General features: G+C 42.1%; 1 protein-coding gene across 1 annotated transcript; it reads left to right on the top strand.

Annotated features, from left to right (window-relative positions):
- Nucleotides 1–369: 369 nt before the first annotated feature.
- LOC133886418 (bisdemethoxycurcumin synthase-like) lies at nt 370–1,821 on the top strand (the record flags this gene model as incomplete). The annotated part of the gene is made up of 2 exons (XM_062326128.1): nt 370–571; nt 655–1,821. Coding segments are annotated over 2 exons (1,209 nt in total), but the record flags the coding sequence as incomplete, so codon positions are not given.
- Nucleotides 1,822–10,836: the final 9,015 nt, after the last annotated feature.

Below are 10,836 nucleotides of genomic sequence, written 5' to 3'. Positions count from 1 at the left end.
GATGGAGCCATAGTGGTATTACGGTGTCACCACTCACCACCCCCAACAAGAGGTAGTTTATGAGTTGGTGTTCCTAGGGCACAACCGAAAATACGATATGCACAATGCCTTTGTTAAGTTTAAATGTCAGTTGAGGAGCAGTACAAAGCTAAGCAGTTGTCGACATGCATGCATTCTTTTCATGTGAAGACACTCGATATGCACAAATCAATCCCACGCTGATAGGATGTCGGTTGTTGGCAGTTTGCCGATCACCTGCACACCATGAAACTTCAGCACACTGCGCTTATATGTATCCAAGACGCCGTGAAACGTGGCACGACAAGTTTAGCTCAGCTTCCAGCTTCGTCCCGCGCCAGCCGGTGATCGACCATGACGGCAAGTGGCCATCCGGCCACCTTCCTCGAGGAGACCCGGTGCGCGCAGCGTGCCGATGGCACAGCGGCCGTGCTGGCCATCGGCACGGCGAACCCGGTGAACTGTGTGCGCCAGGACGAGTACGCCGACTGGCACTTCCGCGTCACCAGGAGCGACCACCTCGCCACGCTCAAAGCCAAGATGAAAAGAATATGTATTGATTTAATGAACCGTCTAGCTACATCTTATGACAAATTATCCTGGATTTGCAAATTGTCCCTGCTAATCCGCTTGCAGGTGAGAGATCCGGCGTCAAGAAGCGCCATTTCCACCATACCGAGGAGATGATCGGCGGCCACCCGGAGTTCCTGGACCGCGCGGTGCCGTCGCTTGGCGCGCGGCTGGGCCTTGCCACGGACGCCGTGCAAGAGCTCGCTGCGGCCGCGGCGGCGAGGGCGATCGCGGAGTGGGGACGCCCGGTCGCCGAGATCACGCACCTCGTCGTCAGCACCAACTGCGTCGCCGGCGCGCCGGGCATCGACCTCAGCATGGCGGCTCTCCTCGGCCTCCGCCGGGCCGTGCACCGCACCATGCTCTACCTCCACGGCTGCTCCGCCGGCTCCGTCGCGCTCCGCTTCGCCAAGGACCTCGCCGAGAACAACCGCGGGTCGCGCGTGCTCGTGATCTGCAGCGAGGTCGTCCTCCTCGGCTTCCGCGCGCCCGACGAGGCCCAGCTCGACGCGCTCGTCGCCACGACCTTGTTTGGCGACGGCGCCGGCGCCGCCATCGTTGGCGCGGGCCCGACAAGCCCCGCCGAGCGCCCCGTCTTCCACATGGTGTCCGCCTCTCAGGTGATGTTGCCTGGGACAGAGCACGCCGTGGGGCTGCATCTCAGCGAGCGCGGCATCGACTTCCGCATGTCCGTCGAACTGCCAACGCTGGTCCGCGACAGCATCGAGCAGTGCCTGGCGGACGGGCTGGCACCGCTCGGCCTCGCGAGCGGCGGCTGGAACGGCCTCTTCTGGGCTGCGCACCCCGGCGGCCGCGCGATCTTGGACAGCTACGAGGCCGCCCTGGGTCTGGAGCCCGGTAAGCTGGCGGCCAGCCGGCGCGTGCTGAGCGAGTACGGCAACATGCTTGGCGCGACGATCTTCTTTGTTCTCGATGAGATGCGGCGCTGCCGCCGAGGTGGTGATGAGGAGCAAAGGGAGGACTGCGAGTGGGGCGTCATGTTGGTGCTCGGGCCGGGGCTCACCATCGAGACGATGGTCTTGCACGCTGCCGGCTGCCGAGACGAAGACTAACTGATCACGGCTAGCTACGAAATTGCGCGCGCTACACATACACGCTATGACATAAAAGGCTTCATGTATCGCCCGAAGCGTAAATTTCAGTTCATCACAGCTTTTATATAAAGCTAATAAATATTCGAGCAGTGGTACACCTATTACAACTGTTCTTAAAAAACGCTATAAAATATTTTTTAAAAGGAATAAAAGTTAAGTCAAATCAAGTTTAATCATGATCTGCCACATCGTCATCTGTAAATGAAGGATCGAGAAAGACGACCATTTTTTGGATGGCTCTTTTCTAATTATCACCTAACGCACATATCTTCTTGGTTAAGATTATAAAACACACAATGGTACTCATGATCCTAAGAACCAAGAAGCCAAAACACAACCTAATAATCAAAGTGGCGATGGAAAACGGACGATCCTTTGGATTGTGATACAAATTTCTGTTGGGCTATATAAGGAATATTTTCAATCAATGTTTTGAAACAGTTTATACTAGACTCGAGTTGTATATGTCTACCTTATAAATATATCTTGTAAGCTGTAAAAATAGCTGAGACACTTATTGTAATCCCCTGTATTGTATACATCCCTGATATAGTGAATATCGTCGATTGGCGTCCGTGATTTTTTTTTGTAAGGGTTTTTCACTTAAAAATTTGTGTCTCGTATTCAATCCTGTTGTACTTGATTTCTTACCAGTGGTATCAGAGTCGGATTGGATCTACACGAGAAACACTAAAAAAATAGAACGGTTTCTTTATTCGCCGCTCAGATTCTTCGTTATCGAGTCGACCAAAGCTGTCTCCGTCTAATTTTCGTTGACGTACCCCACTGGCCGAGCGGACGGCTGCATCTCCCTTTTTTTGCGATTTTCCTACGTGCACCCAAGAAAAGTTACCAGGAATTGGTTTCTGGTTTGATTACTGCACGTACACAAAGTGTACCAAGATTTCTGCAGTTTATTGCTTCGTGCACACAGGACTGTACCAGAGGGTTGCAGCCTATTTTGTTGCTGATTATTCTTTGCTATGACTTCTTTGAAGTATGATATTTCACTGCTAGACCGAGATACAAGGTTTTCTCTATGGCAAGTTAAGATACGAGTTGTTCTTGCGCATACTGATCTGGATGATGCGCTTGATAATTTTGGAAACAAAGATCAAAAGTCTTGGTCCAATAAGAAAAGAGAAAGGATCTTAAGGCTTTGTCACAAATTCATCTTTATTTATCAAATAATATTTTGCATTAAGTTTTGCAGGAGAAAACCGCTGCTATTCTACGGTTAAAGTTGGAATCAATCTGCATGTCAAAGGATCTGACCAGCAAAATGCATCTGAAGATGAAGCTGTTAACGCACAAATTACAAGAGGGTGGTTCTGTGTTGAATCATCTTTTGGTCTTTAAGGAGATTATTGCTGACCTACAGTCTATAGATGTAAAATATGATGATGAGGACTTGAGTCTTATTCTTTTGTGCTCATTGCCCAGTTCTTTTGCAAACTTCAGATATACCATATTATACAGTCATGATACACTGACTTTGAAAGAAGTCTATGAGGCCTTGCATGCTAAGGAAAAGATGAAATAGATCGTGTCTACTGATGGCTCGACTTTCAATGGAGAAGGTTTGATTGTGCGTGGTAAGACAAAGGAAAAGAATTCACGTAATAGCCAAAGAGGTAGAAGTTCGAATGGTTACAGGGGTCGTTCGAAGTCCAGAGGTAAGGAAAAATCCTGCAGGTATTGCAAGAAAGATAATCATGATATATCTAAATATTACAAGTTGAAGAATAAAGAAAAGATGAAAGGTAAATCTAATGAAGAAGGTAAAGCTTCTGTTGCTACTTCCGATAATAGTTATGATGGAGAAACTCTTGTTGCTTTTACTGGATGTGCTAGTAGTGGTGATGAATAGATTATTAACTCTGCTGCGCCTTTTCATATATGCATACATAGAGATTGGTTCACCACTTATAATTCTGTTCAAGATGCTGGTTCTGTTAGAATGGGTGATGACAACCCACGTCCAATTGTTGGAATTGGATCAATTATGATAAAGATACATGATAGCATTGTTAGAACCTTGACAGATGTGAGGCACGTTCCAGGTATGAAAAGGAATCTTATATCTTTGAGTACTGTTGATAATAAAGGGTATGATTGGTCAGGTGGAGATGGTATTTTGAAGGTGAAAAATGGTTCCCTTATTGTAATGAAAGGTGATTTAAAGTCCGCAAATTTATATCATCTCCGAGGCACTACAATCACATGTGATGCCGCTGTAAGTTCACATTCATTATTAGATTCTGATGCTACTAATCTACGGTATCTGCGTCTTGGGCATATGAGTGAACTTGGTTTTTCAGAATTGAGCAAGAGAGGTCTTGTTGATGGACATAGCATCGGCAAGCTGAATTTTTGTGAGCATTGTATTTTTGGCAAGCATAAGAGAGTGAAATTCAACACTTCGGTTCATACAACAGAATTTATTCTTGGTTTTTCAGAATTGAGCAAGAGAGGTCTTCTTGATGGACATAGCATCGGCAAGCTGAAATTTTGTGAGCATTGTATTTTTGGTAAGCATAAGAGAGTGAAATTCAACACTTCGGTTCATACAACAGAATGTATTCTTGATTATGTGCATTCTGATTTATGGGTACCATCTCGTAGGCCTTCGCTAGGTGGTTCTTGTTATATGTTAACTATTATTGATGATTACTCTAGGAGAGTTTGATCTTATTTCTTAAAGCATAAATCAGAAGCATTTAAAGCATTTAAAGAGTAGAAGGTTATGGTTGAAAGGCAAACTGAAAAGAAGGTAAAGAAACTTCGCATTGATAATGGGATGAAATTTTGTTCTGATAAATTTGATTCATATTGTAAGTCTAAAGGCATTATGAGGCATTACACTGTTCCTGGTGCTCCACAACAAAACGGTGTAGCTGAGCGTATGAGCAGAACGATCATCTCGAGGGCCTGTTGCATGTTGTCTAATGCAGGTATGCATAGGCGTTTTTGGGCTGAAGACATTTCCACTACTTGCTATCTTATTAATCGACCACCAAACATTGCCATTGATAAGAAAACTCCAATTGAGGTATGGTCTGGTTCTCCAGCTGATTATTCAGAATTGAGAGTTTTTGGTTGTTCTGCTTATGCTCACGTTGATAATGGTAAATTGGAGGCTAGAGCTATTAAGTGCATCTTTCTTGGTTATAAACCTGGTGTTAAAGGTTATAAATTATGAAATACTGCAATACAAAAGATGGTGATTAGTAGAAATATTGTCTTTAATGAATCTGCTATGTTGCCTAATGCTCTTATTCAGAGTCAGCAGAGTTCTAGCATGCAGGTGGAATATTTTATTAATACAGAAAGTACACCAGATGTTGTTGTCCAAGATGCACCTATTGCTGAAAATTTATTTATTGATCATGATTCATCTAGTGTTCCACCTTCTTCTCTCGTTGTGCAGCCTACACAATATTCTATTGCAGTTGACAGGCCTAGAAGATAAATTAATCCACCCAAAAGGTTAATTGAGGAGTGTAATATTGTTGCCAATGCTTTGAGTTGTGCAGAAGAAGTTGAAGGTAATACAAAATCTTCTAATTATAATGAGGCTATTACTTTTTCTGATTGCAATAATTGGATGGCTGCAATGTAAGATGAAATGGAGTCACTTGAAAAGAATGGTACTTGAGATTTAGTCAAATTACCAAAAGATAAGAAGCCTATTCGTTGTAAGTGGATTTTCAAAAGAAAAGAGGGTATTTCTCCTAATGAAGCAGCAAGGTATAAGCAAGGTTGGTTGCTAAAGGTTATAGCCAGATTCCAGGTATTGATTATAATGATGTCTTCTCCCCTGTTGTGAAGCATAGTTCTAGCCGTACTTTACTCAGTATTATTGCTATTTATGGTTATGAACTTGAGCAATTAGATGTTAAAACTGTATTTTTACATGGGGAGTTAGATGAAGATATTTATATGGATTAACCCGAAGGTTTTATTATTCCTGGAAAAAAAGAACTTGTATGTAAATTAAAGAAATCTCTTTATGGTTTGACTCATTTATGCTCTCTAATGGTTTTAAGCATTCTGATTATGATAGCTGTGTCTATTTGAAGACTGATAATGGTTCAGCTATTGATTTGCTTCTCTACATCGATGATATGTTGATTGCTGCAAAGGATAAATCAGAAATAGCCAAATTGAAATCACAATTGAGTAGTGAATTTGAGTGAAGGATTTAGGTGCAGCAAAGAAAATTCTTGGCATAGAGGTCATTAGAGATAGTAAAGTTGGCAAATTATACCTTAGTCAACAAGGCTATATTGAGAAGGTCCTTCGTCATTTTAATATGCATGATCCAAAACCAATGAGTACTCCGTTAGCTGCACATTTCAAATTGTCTTCAGCGTTATGTCTTGAGTTAGATTATGATGTTGAGTACATGTCTAGAGTTCCATATTCAAGTGCAGTTGGTTCACTTATGTATGTCATGATCTGTTCTCGTCCTGATTTACCCCATACACTAAGTGTTGTTAGTAGATTCATGGCTAATCCTAGCAAAGAGCATTGGAAAGCTCTTCAGTGGATTTTCAGATATCTACGTGGTACTTCTAATGCTTGTTTGTAGTTTGGGAAATCTGGAGATGGACTTGTTGGTTATATTGACTTAGATTATACTGGTGATTTGGACAAGAGGAGATCTCTCACAGGTTATGTTTTCACCATTGATGCTTGTGTTGTTAGTTGGAAAGCATGTTTGCAGGATACTGTTGTTTTATCAACTACTGAAGTTTAATATATGGCTATTTCTGAAGCATACAAAGAAGCTGTTTGGCTGAGAGGTTTGTACACTGAGCTTTGTGGAGATAATTTTTGTATTAATATTTTCTGTGGATAGTTAGAGTGCTATTTGCCTTACAAAGGATCTGATATTTCATGAAAGAACAAAGCACATTGATGTGAGGTATCATTATATTCGAGATGTCATTGCTCAAGGTGATATTAAAATATGCAAGATAAGCACTCATAATAATCCTACTGATATGATGATAAAGTCAGTTTCTGCTACTAAATAGTTTAGTTGGTGTTACAGTTTGAGTCACAGAGACTTTTAGCATCGGTGATATTTATTATTGAAGGGAGTTCATTGATGATTCTTTATCTGCTACAAGATGGAATTCGTCTCAAGGTGGAGTTTGTTGGATTGTGATCCGAATTTCTGTTGGGCTATACAAGAGATGTCTTCGGTCCATATTCCGGAACAGTCCGTATTAAACTCGAGTCGTATGTATCCACCTCTATAAATATATCTTGTAAACTGCAAGAAAAGCTGAGATACTTATTGTAATCCCTTACATTGTACACATCCCTGATATAGTGAAGATCGTCGATTGGCGCCCGTGATTTTTTCCCACACGGGTTTTCTATGTAAAAAATCATGTCTCGTATTTGATCCTGTCGTGCATGATTTCTTACATGATCAACATGGCAGATCAAAATATCTAGGTCACAGACCAAACTTGCAGAGTGACAGACCAATGAAAGGGGCAGACCAATCCTACAGGGTGACAGACCAAACAATTTCTGGACGGCAGACCAAATGGAACAGGATGGCAGACTGTCTGCGTGATGCTGAACCGAGCTGAAAAACAACCACAACTTTTTCCAAAAATCATCCACATCAAACCAAATCATCTACAAACCTCATGAAGCTTAGAGGACATGTTGACATGAGTTCGAGGCCCTATTGTAACAAGAATTAACTCCGGATCACAAAAAAGTTTAGACCTTTATCATTTTTATGGTCTGTGATGACGATTCCAATTAAAACCGAAACATGTGGTTTATGGAGAGCTCATGAAGAATATTGACACAAGGTATTTAGGGAATGCTCTCACATATCATAGCTCTCATAAACACCACAACAACATCACCAATATGAAGGAAACAGGAAAATCAAGATTTCACCATAAAAAGGCCTAAAAAAGGGCAAACCGGACGAAATCTCCAAAACATTCACTTGTGCTAGGGGCTTTACAACAAGATCATAGCTAGATCAATATCCTAATCCTTGCACACACAAAGAACTCACTCAAAACTGAAATCCAAGGAAACTTACGAAGAGAAGCATGTGAGCCAATAGGGAGACTGAACTAGAAAGGGAGGCAAAAGAGGTTTAAACAAGGATTTTTCACAAACTTTTAGATATATTACTTCATGAGGATCAACCATGTATAATTACATAGAGTGTACACACTTATGTCACAAACGTGCATTCTATCCTCTCCTCTCTTTCCTCTCTTCCTTTCTCCTCTCGTTTCCACTCTCCAAATCTGAAATGAAAGGTTCAAGGGCGTCTACACACACCAGCCCTCACATTAAATAGAGCAAATTGAACATCTCCAAATTGTCCTCACATCTCACACACACATTGAATCTTTGACATAGTACTCTCTCTGTTTAGAAATAGTAGACGTATTTCTTTTTAAAAATATCAAACTTTATGTACTTTGACTAACATTTAATCAAATTATAACAATGTCTAGTATATAAAAATTATACAATTAGATTCACAATTTAAATGACTTCACACTATATAGGTTTTGTAGCTATAAATAATATATTTTGTGAGAAAACCTTAGTCAAAATCTAACTTTGAAGACTGAACGCAAAAGAAATACATCTATTATTTTTGAACGGAGGGAGTAATATTAGGAATTAAAGACATTTCACTTAACCTCTAAATGGCTCAAAATTCACACGACATAGACAAGAATGCCAAATATCATTAATAAAATCTTGATTGTTACAAACCACTGAGAATCCAAAAGAAGATTGATTGTTCAAAACAGAATTGCGGAACAGACTGCTAGACTCATAGGACTTCCCGATGAAGACACCAAACTTAGATAGGATGACTTTATTGGACTCAAACACTAATCTAAGACCCTGTTGTAGTAGCAATGACATGAAGACGAGATTATGGTTTATCAAGGGCACAAATAGCACGTCCTTCAGCAAAAGCATCTTACCCTGAAGTCATCTTCAAGCAGACCTGTCCTATGCCCGTAACTGCAGCCGGAACACTGTTTCCCATAAAGACTGAACCGTTGTTGCATCTTTGAAATGAAGAGACAGCAAACCGATCAGCACAAATATGAACAATAGCACCCGAATTAATCAACCAATCTTCTGATGGACTTGCCATAAGGGCATGAGGTACGTACCCAACGGGGGTGGAATTAACCACCACATTTGCTTCCTTGCACTGATGCATTGCCCTCTCTATCATGAAGTTTTTGAGTTGTATGCCCGGGCACACCACAGATGAAGCAAATGAAATCCTCCTTCTTCTTCATTTTGTTGCGTTTTGGCATGTCCTGGTTCTGAAGTGGGCGTTGACCTTCTTCTTCAACTGGAATCTCCTTCCTCCTCCAACCTTCTCAACAAGGTGAGGTTGAACTTGTTGGGATGGCTTGTTACAGGCCCGAGCCCGCTCCTCCATGTTTATAGCAACAAACAGCTTAGAGTGTGGCGGCAGGCTGTCTCAATGTCATGCGATGAAGGTGGGAGCTTGGTCAGTATCACTGAAAGCTTTCTGGTAGGATGCAGTTGTATTAGGATTTGCCACTCGCAAGGAGTTGAATCTCCTGTAACTACTCCATGATAGGCTTCCATTCAACCATCTTGTAGTTAAAGTAGCTTTCAATTGCAAACAACTCATTTCCATTGTCAACCACAAATAAATTGTTTTCGAGCTCTTCCTAGAGTTCCTTGACAGAGATGAATCTGGAGTAGACGTAAAATAAGCGGTTCGATATGACATTAAGAAGTCTAGAAAAGCATGCCTAGTTGGCTTCTTCTCAGTTCATCCCTCCGAAATTCCCAAAATTCGTGAAAAGTTTTCGAAATTTTGGCAAAATTTTAATCTTGATTGCCATATGTAAAAATTACATACATGAACAAGAGCATTTCAGAAGCATTAATTAACATGAACAAGATGAGGAAGATATGTGAGATCCTGCCTCATGGTTTCATTTCAAAGCGCACAGAATTCATAGCATAGTTTTCTCGAATTTGTTTAAAAAAATTGCAGGTTTCAATTCAGGAATCAAGAAGAGGTACTTCCACCACACGCACGACACGTTCCACGACCACCCAGAGCTCATCGACTGCGTGCTGCCGTCACTCGACACGCGGCAGGGAATCCTGGCATCGGCGGTACCGGAGCTCGCCGCGGCCGCAGCGGCGAGGGCGATCGCACAGTGGGATTGGCCCGCGAGCGACGTCACCCACCTCGTCTTCGTCACCTACTCTGGCATGCACATGCCGAGCACCGACCTCCGGCTGGCAACACTCTTGGGCTCCGCCGCATGCTCGAGGATCCCCAAACACTGCCGGAGGACCCTGCCAACACGCTCCACCCGCCACAATCTCTGCGCTTTCACGAACCGATCCTCTAGGTATCTGTTAGCGACCTCTACAGACAATAGGTTTGGATCAATTGAAGAAGACGTGTTTCAGCCATACAACTGGATGCCCTCTCTCCTCACAACTCCTCAGCTTTTTACCGATTACAGCAGGTTTAGCCCGCGCACTCACACACCTACTCAGCAGACCCACTCGAGCCCAATTACTTTGGTGTTGGACTTCTTGGCCCTGGAACTTTTTCTGCCTTTGATCTTCTGATGGGCTGGACCTTGTGGTGGATGTTGTAGAGGCGATAACAGTATCCTTTCTTCTCTTTTCCCAATCGCGTCCGGGTGTTCCAACCTAGTTTAATTCTGTTGGTTCTTTTCACTAGCATAAACGTGTTCATGTGTCTCAATGCCTCGCTTCATTTGTTTTATTTTTTTTATCCAAAGCCATATAGATAACTAAATAATCGTATAAAGATTTTTGAAGGAAAATAGGAATGATTGAAAAGACCACACTTAGAGATACACAGTTGAAAAAAAGTTGAAAACTACAACTTCAAAGATTCTTATCGCGAATTTGGTATCTCGGATTGACAAAATATCTGCTTAGCACTAACTTTCGGATATAGCATTATGTCTCTAAAAATTTTCAGATAAATTAGAGAAGATAAATTTTTGACAAAAAACTTCAGATAAGTTGAAAACTGAGCTTTTTTTTATCAAGAAAGGTACATGTATGAACATGTGTA

The sequence above is a fragment of the Phragmites australis genome, chromosome 12, assembly GCF_958298935.1.
Source record: "Phragmites australis chromosome 12, lpPhrAust1.1, whole genome shotgun sequence".
Classification (NCBI taxonomy): Eukaryota; Viridiplantae; Streptophyta; class Magnoliopsida; order Poales; family Poaceae; genus Phragmites; species Phragmites australis.
This window is presented reverse-complemented; position numbering and strand designations above follow the sequence as displayed.